The sequence below is a fragment of the Montipora capricornis genome, chromosome 9 (assembly GCF_036669925.1).
Source record: "Montipora capricornis isolate CH-2021 chromosome 9, ASM3666992v2, whole genome shotgun sequence".
In the NCBI taxonomy this organism is placed as follows: Eukaryota; Metazoa; Cnidaria; class Anthozoa; order Scleractinia; family Acroporidae; genus Montipora; species Montipora capricornis.
This window is the reverse complement of record NC_090891.1, coordinates 47,946,508-47,964,926: the sequence shown is the minus strand read 5'-3', so window position 1 is coordinate 47,964,926 and position 18,419 is coordinate 47,946,508. Positions and strand designations below refer to the sequence as shown.

At 40.7% G+C, this 18,419-nt stretch overlaps 1 protein-coding gene across 1 annotated transcript in view; it reads left to right on the top strand.

The window, feature by feature from the left end:
• Positions 1-18,419, top strand: part of LOC138015535 (sushi, von Willebrand factor type A, EGF and pentraxin domain-containing protein 1-like) — a 48,844-nt gene that overhangs the window by 21,736 nt on the left and 8,689 nt on the right. The window contains exons 8-13 of the mRNA XM_068862599.1: positions 831-953; positions 1,633-1,764; positions 2,707-2,904; positions 4,034-4,225; positions 7,877-8,122; positions 9,557-9,793. Of these exons, the coding sequence (XP_068718700.1) occupies positions 831-953; positions 1,633-1,764; positions 2,707-2,904; positions 4,034-4,225; positions 7,877-8,122; positions 9,557-9,793 (1,128 nt within the window). The remainder of the gene's footprint in view (positions 1-830; positions 954-1,632; positions 1,765-2,706; positions 2,905-4,033; positions 4,226-7,876; positions 8,123-9,556; positions 9,794-18,419) is intronic.

Genomic DNA, 18,419 nt, shown 5'->3' with positions numbered 1-18,419 from the left:
ATTAGTTGTAAGTCGATTTAATTACTTTTAACCATCACAAAAACTTCGCACTTAGACTCGCTTTTAAGAGGAGTCAGACATGAACTCGGAAATGGCCTACTATCCAAACTGTCTACAGCGGTAGTGATGAAAATAGAAATTCCTTTGACTTTGTCCCCGTGTCGCGAACTGTGAGGTAAGCAAGTGCACTACCAGCAGTGAATTAAGAGAATTTCTTCAAACTTGGTATTGTAGCATTGATTACGTAATTGCAGAGTGTAGGATAGAATCATGAGATATAAAACTGAGAAAGCACAAGGCGTGCAATGAGTTGAGTCCGTGTATGCTTGATTAGTGTAATCTGTACACTGATTTGCCCACATCAGTGAAACACTACAGGTATTGCTTGTTCTTAATCACTTTTTTAAAAAAAATCAAAAATGGATTGACTTTTTAAGTGGCCTAAACATGACTGAGGTCATATAGATCATATAGGTCAGATAGAGAACAACAAACCACAAATGGAAGGGTGACTAAGAATTTATTAGCTCCAAACTTTCTGTTCTTTTCTGTCGTTTTTCCCCGAAGTTCAAAATAACCTTAGTACTTCCAAAACACTGAGGTCATCTACAAGTGGTCTCTTTTCTCAAGTAAGTAATTTATGGCGTAAGATAAATCGGCCTGTTCAAGTCTCTCTGAAAGGGCGAGAAAAAGCTGACGAGAACTTCGTTTCCTTAAGGCTTAGAGGCAGACTGCAGGCAAACGTTCGCGGTCATCAGCATATGCAGAAGTAAAAGCAATCTCTTAGACTCAACGCAGTTATATTGAAAATTTTGTGATCTGGTTCTTAGATAAAGATGAATGCAAACAGTACCCGTGTGATCTCTCAAAGTCCGTCTGTCACAATTTTCCTGGTGGCTACCGATGCAATTGTAAGTCTGGATACAAGAATTTTGATCCCACGCGGTGTCAAAGTGAGTATGTCAACGTTTAGTCAATAAAATGTCAACTCACTAGATACTTTCTTATCGCATTTTGTTTTTGTCGTCGCCGTTGTAGGCTAGGGAGTTTAAGAAACGAAGACGGCTACGGCAACGACAACGCCAAAAAGCAGTAATATTATTGGTTAAAAGAACCAAAATGATCGTGCTGCACGTGCGGCACGCATTTTTGTACATTTCTCTCCCGTGCACTCGTCAAAACTACTACGTGAAATGACCAAATTTAAGGTTTTGACGACAACGTGGACAAACTACAGTGAATCTTTCAGTCTCACTCTTTACTTCAAATCTATTCGTACCAATCCAGTTATAGGACACTTCGCTCATATTGAATAATATAGACAAGATGGAATAATCATGAAGTACTTAGAATAGCTCAAACTTATAATTGAAGTGACTTTTTCGTCGCCGTAGCCGTCGTGGTTTCTTAAACTCCCTAATGTTTCTCTCTCGGCAAACCAATGAGCATTTTAAAGTTAACTGAAAAAGGCCACTTGCTTCGTGCGAAGCCACGTTTGAATTACACGCTCAAGGAAAGTGCTTTTGTCAGCGCAAACATGATCTACAGTGCTCTTTTAACCGAGTTTCTTTAATTTTCCAAGACTCGAACCTTTTTCTTAGCATTGCAATTTCTGTCTTTCTTTCTTTTCAGATATAAATGAATGTGGCGATAACACAGATTCCTGCAACAACACCCTTTCACACTGTATGGATACCGACGGAGATTATTGGTGCAGTTGCCTCCCGGGCTACACCCAGGGCTCAAACAGAAAACTTTGTCAGCGTACGTTTAGTTTATTTGAAAGAGCTGTAGAGATATTTAGCATCGCTTTTATGTGAAACGGCAAACAGCATAACAGGAGACAGCTGCTGAGGCCCTCCATCCCAGGGGTTTTGAGGGACAAGGAAACATGGCTGATTTGAACTGGGGAACAGTAATTTCGGGAACAATGGAATACGAGCAAAATTCTAAACAGGAAAATGGAACAAGCCCTCCCCACATGGATGGCCTCACTGCTTGTAAAAAGCGCCGTATGGAATTTTCATTTGCATCATTGTTTTCTCTTGTCGAAAAACAGCATTATCGTTATTGGTTGTCAGAGATTGGTTATATTAACAAAAACCGTAATGTAATTTGTTGTTTGCCGTGGTGACGATTAGCTGTGACGATAATGCTGTTTTTCGACAAGAGAAAATGAGGGGACAGAGAGGGAGGCTCCCGGTCCAGCCCTTGGGATATGTAATGTCCACGAAAGTTATTTTTAGACGAGTGGAAGTCTTCCGAGACGTCCGCATGCACAAACGTCAAGTCCACTTCGTCCGCCATTACATGAAATCTTTGCTTTTCTTTCAAACATCAGATCGAGGTTGACATGCATGCGGACCTCTCGGAAGACTTTCACTCGTCTAAAAATAACTTTCGTGGACATTACATATCCCAAGGGCTGGATCGGGAGCCTCCCTCTCTGTCCCCTCATTTTCTCTTGTCGGAAAACAGCATTATCGTCACAGCTAATCGTCACCACGGCAAACAACAAATTACATTACGGTTTTTGATAAAATAACCAATCTCTGACAACATAAGCCAGATTATTTTCTCTCAGCTTGTCTAAAAGTTAGTCGTCAATAACAGTCCTTCTCAGGACTTCCTTGGCGGATACCGACGAACAAATAGTCCGGGAGAAAATCTAAAACTGCGTCAAGGTTTTTTTTCTGTCTCAATCAGCTGTTCGTTGTGGAGCACTTTATAGCCCAGTTGGCGGTAGATTCGAACCAGCACGCTGCACTCAGTTCAATGCAAATGTGTTTGGAGACAGATGCGTTCTCAAATGCATTGCGGGCTACGTCATTTCTGATATTTCAAGCGCAGGCATCACGTGTGGCAGCAGCACAAAATGGGAAGGTACCCGGGCCAAGTGCAATGGTAAGAAATTGTAGCCTTAAATGTTAAAATATTATTTCCGTAGTGCGAATTGGAGCCGGTCTATCAGTCTTATCTCTATTTGAATACTTTGGTTTCCTGTCTTCTCCTATTTACATTTCAATACTTGCAAGCCTAGAGCGATTGACTATGAAGTACAAAGAGGTTAAAAGAGGTAGATAGTTGACGTGCTCAAACTGAAGGCCTTTTTTTCCGCTAGGTCACGCGACTCAACTTTTCAGTGGCAATGCAGCATTATGACACCAATTAGGTCACTGGTCTTTTTTTTTAAATACTGATGTCACAAAGAAACCGTTCTCTCTGCATTTTCTCTGAGTAGATTGCCTGATTATTAAGTTGTTTTTCGATGTTGACTCGAGGGGTTCTTACCATTTAGCCAAATAATCCGGATGGAATGATCATTGCATAAAGGTAAGCGATTTTCCGAATTTAATGACCAACCGGATGAGAATGGCGCTTACCATTTAGAACACAGCATTCCATCCCGCATATTTTACTCGATCTTGTGAGAAAGGGCCTGGAAACGGAAGTATTCTCACAAATGGTAACAGCATTTTGCGAATTCCATTCCAACCGGAAAAAGAGGACTACCACTGGAGGTTGTCCACAATTTCCGAAAAGATTTTGCGGAAACTTGCCTTTCCATTTTACCTCAAACCGAAATTTCCGGATTTTTTGGCTAAATGGTAAGCACCCGAGGATACTGGGAAAAAATCCGAGTACTCCTTTATGGGAGCCGAACATACTCGAACCTGGATTCTCTTCCACGGAGCAAAAAGAGACTCGTGGAAACCACGAGCTATAAGAGACTCGTGGAAACCAGCCAGGCCATTCAACTAGGTTCACTGCTGGGATCTAAATTGTTAAAAACGGATCATACTCGCGAAGAGATATTACATGTTAACCCCGGTGGGGTTAAGAAAATCCGATTACTCCACATTCGCATTTTTTGCGATTATCCCCGAGTCACTATCTCGACACTATCGGAAAGCAAACCTCTTTATTTCATTCACCGGGGTTAACATGTAACATCTCTTTCAAAACAATGGCGATTATTATTAAGTCACTCTGCTGTTAACAGTTGCAGTTTTACTTCACATTTCTTTCTCAGCTGTTACGTGTCCGAAGCTTTCGCCCATTGCAAATGGTTTCTTATTGCCACCATCCTGCACATCCACTGGAGGAAGATACACTAACGATTGTCACTACAATTGTGCCAGTAATTACGAACTCCAGGGTAATGTAAAACGAAGGTGCAAAGCGGATGGTACATGGGGCGGAACAGCTCCAACTTGCAAAAAAAGTAAGCCGACAAATAAAATATATATATATGAGGTTTTCACTTTAAGTGGTTGCCCCCAGGATAGTGCATGAAGACAGAAGAACTCCCATTGACTTCTTTTGTTTCTCCACTACACCATAGACCTTATTCCAAAATGGCCAACATTTTCGTGTCATGATTGTTTTGTTTGTTTGCAAATTACCCCTTGTTACCTCGTTCAAGATTAAATATTCTTTTGAAGTGTTTTTTTAAGAACGAGGGAACAAGGGCTAATTTGCAAGCAAAGAAACGAATACTGCAATGGCGGCCATTTTGGAATACGGTGTATTGTCACCTTGGTCTTACAGGGCCGGGGGCTGTTTCACGGTAGTGAAGGTGATTTTGTGTCGTTTTATCAATTATCTACTCCTTCTTGCTATGCGACCTAACTTTAACCCAGAAAATTACTTTTGAAGAGCACAAATCAAAGCTTGATGCCAACAAATGCCTGTCAAGCATACGAAACTTTTAAACGATACAATTGCAATCAGTTTTAATCATTATCAGTTTTACCCATCCCTATCTCCTTTTGTATTTGCTGTTTTATGCAAACCTTCCCTCAGTGTTTTAAGTGAGTAATTCGAACGTTTGGGCTTGATTTGGCTGCCAGTTCCCAGGCTAAATCTTCTTGACACAGCCCCTTTAAGAGATAGGTTGCTGAAGGACTAACTTAGAAATTGGTCAAAACGAGAGCGAAAATCGTATGACCTTGAAAAACGCAGCTTCCTACAAGTGTTCGCAATCTTTTTCGGAGACCAAAGTTGCTTCGTTTCCTCGCCAAAGAAAATCCATGTTGGAATAATATATGAAATGAATCATATATTAAACTGCGGATATGAAATCAAGTAAAGCTATGATCCTCGCAGTTATGAACGCAATTTTAGCAATTGCGTAGAGAAGCCTGAAAACTGATTCAGGACTTCAACGGGGTTTGAACCCGTGACCTCGCGATACAGGTGCAATGCTCTAACCAACCGACCTATGAAGCCACTGACTTTGGGAGCTAGTCATTTGTGGATTCTAATGTTCCCGTGATGAATGAATCAACGTTGAAATGGGGACCGCGCGGTCCTGGTAACAACAGATGAAAATTACTTTCACAGCATGGGGAACAATTTTAAAATAAATTTCATATATTATTATCTTGTGGCACAGGGATTCGCTTTCTTGCAATGTATTCTCTTGATTGGAGACAGGCTCACAAACCAGAAAATCACAATTCGAAAAACAAATAGCCCAATAGGACGTTTGCATGATGACTCCATTTGACTACAAGTACCAGAATCCTTCAGGTTTTGCTTGTCTCATGCTAATTAGTGCTATTGATATATTTACCCCGCTGGGAATACAAAATCTTAATTAGAAAAGAAACATAAACTGAATTCGGGTAGTAATTGCAGTGAAATGACGCTATCGAGAAAATTTGCCTATTTTCTGAGGGAAGTGGGTGGCTGCACACAGGCCACCCAATCGATAAATTATGGCAGGTTTGTGCTTTACTTCTGATGAGAGGGCAATTCGGTATCATTTTGTCGGTCAAACCAACAGCAATCCAACTAGCTGTATGGCCCTTGAATTCAAGGACGAACGAAGGAAGGGCTTCAGAAAGAAGAGTGAAGCGCGAAAACGTGGTTTTATTAAACTTGGTAAATTAACTATCGCCGGCGTAAGAAAGATTTGTAAGCATTAGCCATTCGAGTGGATTGTTAGTGATTTATGTAGAGAATGAGATTGCCTAGTTGAAAGGTATTTTTTTGTCCGAAAACATTGCGGCTTTCTATGTTACCTTTGTGTGGTGATAGGCCGCTAAAAGTCATGTTACTGGATGAGTAAGGTTAAGGTGCTAAATTTGCTTGCGGTTCGGGTTCAACCGGGTTCAAATCCCGCTCGAATGTTTGGCTGAATTGGTCTTTGGTTGTCCCGAACCCCGGATCCCGATAAACTTTGGTTTCTGAATTGTCAAGTGGTTGACTCTATATAGTTGGGCTTTGTTCTGTAGTTGAGCTATGAGCTATATATGGAGCGTGGGTTTCTTTACAAGGCCTATAAATCTACAAGCATAACTGAGTGTGCATAAGTACTTTCCTTTACTTAATTAACTTGTTTTGATGTGGTAATAATTAATTGCTCAAAGGGTAGAATGGAAACGGAGATAGGCCTGTGTTTTCCCTGGAAATTTGGGGTTGTGATGTTCGGTCTGAAATTTGAATCGAATTCAGAATGAGATAAAAGTAGTGTTAGCCTAACCAGTGGAATATGGGATTCTGAATTAGGATCTGGGAAATGGATTGGATTCAAATCCGTGCCTTAAATTCCCGGATCTCGCACCCTTGTTTCGACTCCTTTCCTTTTCGTGTAGCTAGTAGCTTTAAATACCGTAAAACGGAGCACTGATGGAGAGGGGGAGTAAAATGAGCGCACCGTCGACCTCAGGTTTGTTAGTTTAATTACTGTTACGAGTTATAGACGTTAAATAAGGTCTACTTTACTTTACTTTACTTTACTTTACTTTACTTTGCAATGTGCCTTAAATGTTGTTATTGAGCAGGGCTGAGCAGTGGTCTTAGTCGTCATCTTAGGAGGATAAGAACTGGATGGAAGATTGACCAAACATGGGAGCGAAACGACTTTGGAGGGTGGCGAAACGCCTGTAAAACAGTAAAACGTATTCATCAAGAAGTACCACCCTATTCGGGTAGTGAATGCCTTTTTTTACTGCGATTGTCATAATTCTTCAAGCGCCATCGGCCAAAGTGCCTTTTGGCTTCCATCAAACTTCCGACATTCCGAAATCAATTGCTGCGTGATACAACCTACCAATCAGCATCTTTGGTTCCCACGATACATTCGTAAATTCCAACTCGGCACCGTTGAAAAGCGATGGAATCTGTGCGAATCTTATTATCTGGAGAACCTCTAAAAATATATCATAGTGGTATTCAAGATCAAGTCTTTGAATATTCGAATAAAAATACTAATTATCAATTCTAATTACTTCAGTAAATACACCAAGAACGTTTCTGTGATATAGACCGAGTGCATAAATGGCGGCCAAAGCTGTATTCTTTTGTTTATGTGCTAATTAGATTCACTAACCTCGCTCTCAAGCAACATTTCTTTTGTATTTTGTCCATGCAAACGAGGCTAGTGAGTCTAACTGAAGTAAAGTGAAGCTACTAGTCTCTCCCCTCGGGGCTTTTCAGGACTAATTTTCAACGCTTAGCTACGCTTTATGGGGGACTTAAGCCAGACTGCTTATTACGCAGTTTAGGAAGTTAAAGATGACCCGTGCGGATAAGGTCAGACCACAACACCGGGGACTACGTCCCCTACTCCTATCGAATTGTGGGTTCTTTAACGTCCCGTACTATTTAATTTCCAACAAGGGCTATGAGACGGGACCTCCGGTTTCCGAGAAGACTTGAAAGTCTAACCATTTGTAGATGTAATTACAAAGGCAGCAATTTCGCCTCAGTTATTTGTAGACCATAAATGTTGGTCCGGCTGGAGTTGAACTCACGACCTCCCGCATGGCAGCCCGGTGCCATTTATGCATGCGGTCTATGTTTTTTCCTTATTTCAAAGCTGAGTAAACGTGGTTTCACAATGAGCTTCTTTGCGTTTTGTTCGTAGTTGTGGTGAGTCCCTGGATCAGTTGCCCAGCTTCAATACATAAGGATTTGCCGAAAGGTCAAGCAACAACTAACGTCAGCAGTGAATGGGGAGAGCCTAGGTCAAACCTGAAGCCATCTGAGATTACCATCAGCCCGCCTGAGATCTCACCTAGTTACCAGTTCCCGGCTAAGAAAACAAAGGTGACGTGGACTGCAAGCAATTCAGCTGGATCAGAAAACTGCTCCATATATGTCACCATTTTTGGTAATTGTCTTGAATTTGTTAACAATGTAACAATGTCATTTTTTTGACCCGTCGGTTAAGCAACAAAAGGGAATTTTATGTCCTGATATAGCTCAATTTCACCTGTAATTTTTCTTCCCCGGGCATCCCCTGCGATCAGTCTGTTTTCAAGAGGGGAGGAGAAAAGAGCGTCGGTTTCCCCGTAAGCGAGACATGGGGTAGCCTGATTCTCAGGCGATCCAGGTCGCTCGTGTCACGCACTCTTCTCCCTTTCCCAGGAAATGTAAAAACAGGTTATCTCAAGCATACCCACGGTGATTTAAATACTTATGTACTTGGCGATTAATTCCCCATTCTAAACCCTAAGCTCGCAGAATGATGCAAATTCCTCAGCCCTCGTCGATAAGGATAAGAAGAGGCAAAAGCAAAACCCTAGTTTTCAATTTTTTTCTGTTCTGACCAGTCGGTTATTTAACAATTATTCCTCGAGCCCGAATGGGCTCTGAGTCAATAACCCACGAGGCCAAAGGCCGAATGCGCTATTGACTCTGAGGCCATGAGGGCGAGAGGAATAATTGTTTTAGTAAAATCCAACTAGTTGGTCAAAAAAATATCGAGACAAAACATCTTTCGCTAGTTAAAGCTAGACTTTAATCCTTTTCTGCCGCCAGAACATTACAAATATGGCCGGCACTTTCGCTACTAGTGGGCTATAACAAATAGCCTATTAGTAGCTTAACCAATCAGAACGCAGCATTGATAATAGACCACTAGTTGGATTTTACTAAATGACTGTATTTCCCTGGAAATTAGCAGCCTTCTCATGATGTCTCATTGCGGTGCGGCGCCATTGCCTCGACCAATGCAGTGTTAATCCTTTAACTCCCAAGATCCGAATGCTAATTCTCTTTAAGGACTGTCATACATTATTTCAGTCATTATGTCAGTTATTTAAAGAAATTTGATGACATATCTAGACACAAAACCCCAACTTGAAGGTGATAAAGATATTTATTCTCGTCACCAGTCTGCTTGGCAATGTATTGAACTTGTTAGGAGAAAGATCAGCAATCATTCTTGGCAGTCAAAGGGTTAAAGTGAAGATTTACCCTGCCTCATAGATAACCCAAGCTCCCTTTTTTTTTCTGTCTGTTGTGGAACCTTATACGGCGAAGTTACGTCAATCCGCTAAGTTAACAAAAGAAAAGAGCCCAAGCACCGGTGGCTCAGTTGGTTGAGCACCGGGCTGCCATGCGCGAGGTCGTGAATTCGATTCCGGGCGAACCAACACTCTGGGTCTTAAAATAACTGAGGAGAAAGTGCTGCCTTTGTAATTACATACGCAAGTGGTTAGATTTTGAGGAATCCCTCAAATTTTTATACCAAGGGCAAAGATTTTTTACAACAGTTTTAGAGTATCCAATTTAACTGTATCCAATTTAATGTTCTTTGCAGATAAAGAGGCCCCTAAAGTAACGTACTGCCCAGCAAACATTCTAAAAATTAGCGACGGAAAAAAGGCGGTGACCTGGGTCGAAGCTAAGTTCAGTGACAATATCAAGGTTACCAAGATTGAAAGCTCAGAGGCTAGTGGCGACATCTTCCCATTGGGCACCACAAACGTACATTATACTGCGAAAGACGCAGCGGGAAATTCGAATGACGAATGCGAATTTTACGTCCAACTCAAGCGTAGGTCAAGCAATTTTTCCATTCTGAATTTAGTGTCCAAGTTGTTTTTGAATGGGTCTGTGGCTCTCCTCTCATGCCGTTGTCCTAAAAACTAGTTTGCATTAACAGTAGGAAAGTGTTTTAAACAATGTTAAATTATTTTTGCTAACTGTCCGGCCCTTGGAGCTACATCGGCGAAACTGGGAGATACCTCTCATCAACGAAAAAACTAGACATTGATAACGGCGATGATGATAATAATAATAATAATAATATTTATTATTATTATTATTATTATTATTATTATTATTAACTTCAAAGGTGTTTAAAACCCGTGATATCGCGATACCGGTGCGACACTCTAACCAACTGAGCTATGAAGCCTTTGAGACTGGACTTTGGAACTGGTCATTTGTGGATTCAAGTGTTCCCGTGCAATTCCACCGTCCAATATATGATTCATTTCATAGATCATTTCGTTCATTGATTCATTCATTAAGGGAATACTTGAGAACATGGAAACTATGGGAGACGACATTGATTGTACCAACAGTCAATGGTAAAGAGACAGTTGGTCCCATCAGAATTCAACGCGGTATTTTACAAGGAGATTCATTTTGCGTAACCTATTTACTTTATGTATCAATCCAATTGCCTGTGATCTGCGGTCAACAGAGGGCTATACCTCTAGCCATGATAGAATATCAAAGATTACTCACATTCTCTTTGTAGATGATCTGAAATCTTTCCACAAAAATGCAATTAAAGTAGCCACGATTGCAATTAATCTAGAATGAATGTTTCAAGATATTGGCCTTCAATGGGGAATAAATAAGTGCGCTACTGTTCATCTGAAGAGTGGAAGATTGTTCCAAGTGAAGGACTGCCCTATGTAGTGGTCACCAGATTACTGTGTTAGGGGAAGATGGTTACTAGACGTTTCTAGGTAAATATGAGAGCGCTACTCAGGTAGAGAAGGTGGTACAACGTGAAGCAAGCAAGGAGTGCACCAGGAAGATAGCGGCCCCATACCACATGATATCACATATATCACAAGATGTCCTGCCTAGGAATGGTGCTAATAAACCTGACATCACAGTCTGTAACAACAAGGTACGCCAATGGATACTAATTGAAGGGACTATAGGTAACATCGGGCAGATTCGAGAAAGAGACAAACTGAAAACAGGGAAATATGCTGATCTGAGAGCAGGTTTGAAGAGACTGTACCCCAGTTATAGTGTTCAGCAGGTTTCCTGTCGGGGTGTCGTAGGAGTCGATGATAGTATGAATGTTATTAGAAAGTGCCAAAAGTGGATAATCGCTCAAAATCGCGAAATTGTGAAAGCTTTACATAGTCGTAAGTGAATCAACATACATATCTGCCATTTATATGAAATAACTATCTAGGAAATTGCCCAGATAAGGTCAGATAATCGTATCCGCAATTTTTCTAAGTACCACACTTGTAAGATAAGTTTATAGAGGTTAATATAAACATATTAGAATCACCCAACTAGTGGACTAATGCAAATCCTGCATTTTGATTGGCTACGCTACCAGAGGACTATTAGTAATAGTCCTCGAGTAGCGAAAAGCGTGACGCTTTATTTCGTTTTATTCCCAAATAAATATATTTCAACTTGCTTTTGCTAACTTTATCATTGCCTTTTCTGTCCGACTAGTTTGGTGATACTAAAGCAATTAGATCCTTGTCCCTCAAGGGCCACGGGTCAATAGTCCATTCGGCTATTGACCCGTAGCCCTTGCGGGCTACGGATCTAATTGTTAAATAATAATAATAATAATAATAATAATAATAATAATAATTATAATAATAATAATAATAATGATAAAAGTAAAGGATTTGGAGATGTAAGGAAGTCACTGTCGTGCCTGTGATTATCGGTGCCCTTGAATTGGTGTCTATCAGCCTGAGGAAATGGTTACAGGTGATGGATGTAGTCAATGAACTAGAACTGCTACAGATAGTATGCCTCTTGTTGACAGCAAGGATCCTTAGAAGAGTATTGGACACAATATAAGTTACACCAGCATTACGAAGAAAGCACTTTGGAACTCAAGCCACTGGACGTGGTCCCGCCGATGAGAACTTCCAGTTTTGATGTCTGTGACCCGGGGGGGGGACTCCTATATGAAACAGACGGGGATGCTCGTCGGAAATTTTGAATTTAACCCCTAAAGGAGACCAATCTAGGCGTGGCTTAAGCAAATTTTGACCCCTAAAAGAGACCGTTTAAAAACACAAAAATACGACACGCAATGAGTTTTAATGATAAAAAGGCATAATCATCGAATGCTTTTATCTAAAAAGAAATTTTAAAAGGAAATTTGACTTCTGTTTCTCTTCGCGTACTTCTGTGTTACTTCGCCGAACCCTAAACGAGACCTTGGTGGCATAAAATATTGGCGCTTTGCCCGGAACACCCTAAGCGAGACCAAAATCCAAAATTTACACCCCTAAGCGAGACGACGAGCATCCCCGTCTGCTTCATATGGGAGTCCCCCCCCCCCCCCGGGTCTGTGACACACTTACATAATCATTAACAATATTAATCGTTAAAGATTCAGTGAATTCAACTTGCAAACCGATTAACATGACTATTCCATCAGAAACATTGCACTGAAAGAAATGGAAAAGAAAAGCAAATACAAGGACCTTGAATCGCGAGAGAATGTGGTAGATGAAAACCGAAGTGATCCCTGTGGTTGTTGGTGTGCTTGGTACAATAAAGAAGGGGATGGTAGAAAACATCAAGAAAGTATCAGAGAGAGCTGCAGTGACAGAGACCCAAAAGATCAGCATGCTGGAATCTGCACGTTTTCTTCGGAAGGTGCTTTGCACCCAAGAGGTGATGTTGACCGGCTATACATACCACGTCACAGAGAAGGAAGAGGGCTCATTAGTTGTGACATTTAAAGAATGCAGAGAAACAACTAATTCGAGGTCCAAAGGCAGCTGGAGTGCAGTGAATCTGGACAAATGAGAGGGACAGAGCTTGGACGGATTAGAGAATGTATGGCCAATTCGTTCATGATATACCACTAACAACCACATACAAATGACAGACCACAACACATTGCATGTGCAATGTAAGTAAAGTCTCTGCTTACGAGCCAGAAGGCCCATCAGGCCGGCACTTATCTCCGGTTTCTGTAGCATGAAGCGACTAGGAGGATTTCTACTCCCCCCTGGATGGGATGCTAGTCCATCGCAGGGTTACCCCCAGCATTTCGCCGGTACCCATTTATACACCTGGGTGGAGAGAGGCACCGTGGGAGTAAAGTGTCTTTCCCTAGAACACAAAAAAGATGTCCCCGGTCAGGACCCGAACCCGGACCATTCGCTCCAGAGTCGAGCACACTAACAATGAGGCCACCGCGCCTCCAGCAAGTGCAATGTGGAAATGGCTAAAGCGGATGGACCTGAAGATCCAAACTGAAGTTGGCAGCTCAGGAGCAAGTTCTACGGACAAACCACATTAACTATGACATGAAAAGCAGCTCGGTTTGTATCAAAACATCAACACCAGCCTTGCTTTCATCAAAAAGCCACTGAGGTCTTTGAGTGCACCATTTTAAAATTACCCAATGTAAAAAGCTGCGTATTCCCAGCGACGTCACCGCGGCCAGACGTGTCTCCCTAAACAAAATATGGGCTTCGGAAATTTAGCTTCAATTGTGTTAAAAATGCTCCACACTATATGAAAGAATAACATCATTGAATAATACCCGACGAAGAAATCAAACGTTGAAAATCCTTTCTTGTACACTGAGAAACGCCAAGTTTTTCGTCAAATCAAATCCTGCGAGAAGTTACTGAAGATCAAGTTCACAGAACACCATACTAATGAAAACTTCGACTCAAAAATCACAACGCAGGCGAGGAAACAAGAGCCACTCCTTACAAAAAACAAAAAACTATCCTCCACTGGTGGAACAAATCAGTCAGGGCCAACAAAGAAAACGTCGCCCATAGCTATGTAAACACTCACAGAAAACACCAGAAAATAATTAGACGAAACACCTGAAAAACTCCTTCGATTGTCACAAGATTTAGAACCGTCAATTTCGAGAGCTTGTACTGCCAAAGCGATGGTCGTCAAGGGACAGATTATGGTTTGCTAAAATTGCCGCCTTCACTCAATACCAGAAACCCATAAGGGTTGAAACGTGTAACGGCGCCTTGTGTGGTGGGAAACAAGCTTCTGAATATCCGATTTGCTAAGGACCATAGTTGGAACAACAAGAGCGAGGGGTCTCCAAATATGGGACTTAGCACTGAAACATTCAAGCAATCAGTTCGCACTGAATATTCGGAAGCTGTGAACGCGCGTTACACGTTTCAATCCTTATGGGTTTCTGCTTAGCTCGAATGGAGTCCTCTTGAGTATTGTTGCGTCTCTAGGGTAAACAGTATAACTTCATGCTTTATTTTCATTATATATTCGAGTTCATTTTTATTTTCATGAACTTAAGTTGAGTCGAAACGTCGCATTTTAAACTTTTTTACCGTTTTTTTCCATATTTAATATTTTATCGCAATGTTTTATAGTGAAGTCATTTACAAAATCTCTTCTAATTAAGGTATTGTATTTGCATGATAATGTAGAATTCATATTTAAAGGATATGGAAATAATTGGAACAAAACACTTTATTCCCAAAGGGTTTGAATTGGGTACAACATTTAGTTAGCCGATTTGGTATATTTCAGGCGAACCCCGGGAAAATCTAGTTCCTTAAACACGAGGTTAACTATCAATAGAGTTATTTCAGTAGAGTTATGACTTAGAGTTAAAGTTAACGACTTCCAAAATCCTGAATTCAAGATTTTGGACTGCCAAATCCTGAATTCAAGATTTTGGAAGTCCAAAATCTTGAATTCCAAAATCTTGAATTCTGGATTTTGGCAGTCCAAAATCTTGAATTCAGGATTTTGGAATCTTAACTCTAACTCTAAGACATAACTCTATGAAAATAACTCTAAAAATAGCTGTCCCCCCTTAAATACGTTTTTTTAACGATTCAATATTAGATCCTTTCACGTTAAGAGATATCGTTAGCAACATTTGTTGAAGATTTTCATGCCCTAAAATTTGCGGCAGAGCTCATTCGATGGCTTTAATCAGGGGCATCCAACGTTAATTTTCGGAAAATATCTGTTCGGAAGACGATTTGAGATCTAGAACATTTGTTGTAAAATTCCTCGCTTGCCTGCCTATCCTAGGATTTTCGAACATCTAAAATATGGTATAATTGCCTATTTTTAACGAATTTTTACCCTAAAAAGGTCGCCTAGAATTTTCGGGAACCCTTTTTATGGCTGAAATTTTCGAAAAGGTAAGTTTTGATCCCTATAATTTTCGGATCACTAGGCTTTCAGCTAGGGAAGCCGAACAGATGAAAAATTTTTGGGGATAAAAATATGCCTCTATCTCCCGTTTAAATAATAAAATACGTTTAAAATGCTATCTTTAAGTGGTTTTGAACTATATTCTCGTTGGGTGTCCCTGTTTAATCTATCAACCAGCTCAATACAACGGAGCAGCGATGATGAGTTATTTTCAGACAATTCGAATACTTGGTGATTTTATTCATACCAGGGACGTAAGGAGGCTTTGAGTATGCCGAGTTATTCTTTGAATGTGAACGGGGTTTATTTAAATTGAAGTATCTTACTTCGTCACCTTAGAAACGACTGAAGTATCTTCAGAGCAGCCGAAGTACGATCTCAAGTCTAGTTTTATCTCCCTCGAATGCGTATTTGAGCAGAGGGGATGACGTCAACCAAGTAAATCCCTTGGATTAACGCTGTCATCCGGGCTCGGTACGGGAATTGCATCGTAAGGTCGATGATTAAACCGTTTGGTGATAAGTGGATTCTTCCAAATGTCATTAGAACTAGGGTACAAAGGACGGCTGTTGATAGTATAGGTTACTTCAGCCATAGCAAGTTCGCCATTGTTCTTCCGTTTGACTTTGTTGTCTGAAACTCGCGTTTATTGCTTGGCAGACTGACTTTATTAGGCTTTCAACAACACCATTAATGTGACTTGCTTTGGGCGGGATATTCCATTCTCAGCGAAATTGGCAATTGAACTCTTCATCCTCTGTATTCTGGGTTTTGGTAATATTCTCTTCTTTGCAAATTTGCACGATGTACTTCTTCATTTAAACAATTTTTGACTAATCCAAACGAAATAACGATAAACTTCGGAAACAAATATACACTTAATGTATGGTCCCGAGGGAAACAGTTAGTTCTGTTTCCCGAGAGTCCTGATGTTTCCCGAGACGAAGTCGAGGGAAACATCAGGACTCAAGGGAAAACAAAACTAACTAGTTTCCCGAGGGACCATTCATTAAGTGCTTTGTTATACATTTAGACCTTCAACGGTGACAGGAAAACACCTGGATCGAGCGGGGAACAACTGCGGAATTGTATCCCGGTCGGGAAACATTTGAATAGCCCATTTCCGAGTTGCTGCATGCCTCAGTTTCAAAGCGAGTCGTGGTGCACAGCCATTCAAATGGAAATGAGTTTCGTATTCTTATGCATATCAAACTCCTTTCCCTTTCAATAGTTGAGCACCAGGACTCACTTCGAAACTGAGACAAACATCAATAGGCCATTTCCGAGTTCATATGCGCCTCCTCTTCAAAGCGAGTCTTAGTGCAAAGTTTTTGTGATGTTAATTAGTTCTACTTTACTTATGATTGTAACATAATTTTCATTACATAAAATTCGCAATTTGTCTCGCCTTGATGAGGAGGTTGACATGAACTCGGAAATGGCCTATTCGGAAATGGCCTATTGTGAGCAGGGGGCATGTGGCCAAGAATCAACCAATCACAGTGCTCGTTTTGTTGAGTGCCCGCTAGTGCCTCAGGACTCTCGGGAAAACAGAACTAACTGTTTCCCTCGGGACCATACATTAAGTGTATAATGTGGAACTCCTGTAACTGAATTCCTCACCTTAATTCTTGTTGAACATTCTTCCACAGTTCATTAATCTTGACTCGAAAGGGCTTGAAATCTCATACACAATTCTTTATTTAAGCCTGGTTTTTACTAGCGACGCAAGCATAAAAACAAGAAGCATACGCAAACTCAGTAGTTTCTTGTTCATTAGAGCATTTTGTTAGTTCTAGAACAAAAGACACTAATTAACAACAAGCAAATTCGCTTGCGTGTGTTCCTTGTGCTTATGCTTGCGTTGATAGTGAAAACCAGGGCTTAGTGACTAGTATAAGCAAAGGCTTTTTAAAACAAATTAAGGTAAAAATTATCGGAAAAAATGCGCGACGTTTCGACCGAACCTCGGTCATTATCAAGCTTAAAAGTAAAGATAAAATTTGCATACATATAAATATAAAACTAAGAAGTAAAAGTATGTAAAGTATGAAACTGTACAAAACGGGGTGTTAAAAACATGCAAGAATTAAAAAAAAAAAAAGGTTAAAACACTTTCGCACGAATTGAGTCTGACTGTACATTGAGGCTTGGTCTCAGTTCATTAATTAAAAACATTTCATAAATGAGACAGTCAAACTTGCTCTTGCATTTTTTTAAGATGGTAAAATTCCTCGTAAGGTCATTGGGCACATAGGAATGTTCCACACGGAAATGCTTTCCAATGGAGGAAGACGCATTCTTGTGCTCGTCAACGCGTTGATGCCAAATGCAGCCGTGTGTAACCAACATAACCTGCATCACACAGGTAACATTTAAATTGATAAACAAGGGATTGTTGGTTGACAATGGGAGGCTTGCCTTCGCGCGGTTTCAGATGCTGTTTAATCTTGTGGCTACGAAATATGGGCTGGACGGTCACTTGAATTTTCTGGCTCAGATCTTTAAGTGGTGCTCTTACAATATCGGCTGATGACTGGTCCTTAAATGGCAGAACAACTGGAACCACTTTTAATTCGCTGCATTAAATGCAGCAAAAGGCCAGTGTTGGTAGGTTGACGTATACTGTGGTTTGGATTTCCAAACCAAACCAAAGTATCCAGACAGGTTAATTAATTCCGCCATCTCGCCCTTTATCGCAGTCAAAGCTTCTGATCAACCTGTTCTCGAGTTACCAGCTGTTAACAACGAATTAAAAGCGGTTCCCGTTGTTCTGCCATTTAAGGACCAGTCATCAGCCGATATTGTCAGAGCACAACTTAAAGATCTGAGCCAGAAAATTCAAGTGACCGTCCAGCCCATATTTCGTAGCCACAAGATTAAACAGCATCTGAAACCGCGCGAAGGCAAGCCTCCCATTGTCAACCAACAATCCCTTGTTTATCAATTTAAATGTACCTGTGTGATGCAGGTTATGTTGGTTACACACGGCTGCATTTGCATAAACGCGTTGACGAGCACAAGAATGCGTCTTCCTCCATTGGAAAGCATTTACGTGTGGAACATTCCTATGTGCCCAATGACCTTACGAGGATTTTTACCATCTTAAAAAGTGCAAGAGCAAGTTTGACTGTCTCATTTTTGAAATGTTTTTAATTAATGAACTGAGACCAAGCCTCAATGTACAGTCAGACTCAATTCGTGCGAAAGTGTTTTAATCCTTTTTTTTTTATTATTATTACTATTATTCTTGCATGTTTTTACCACCCCTT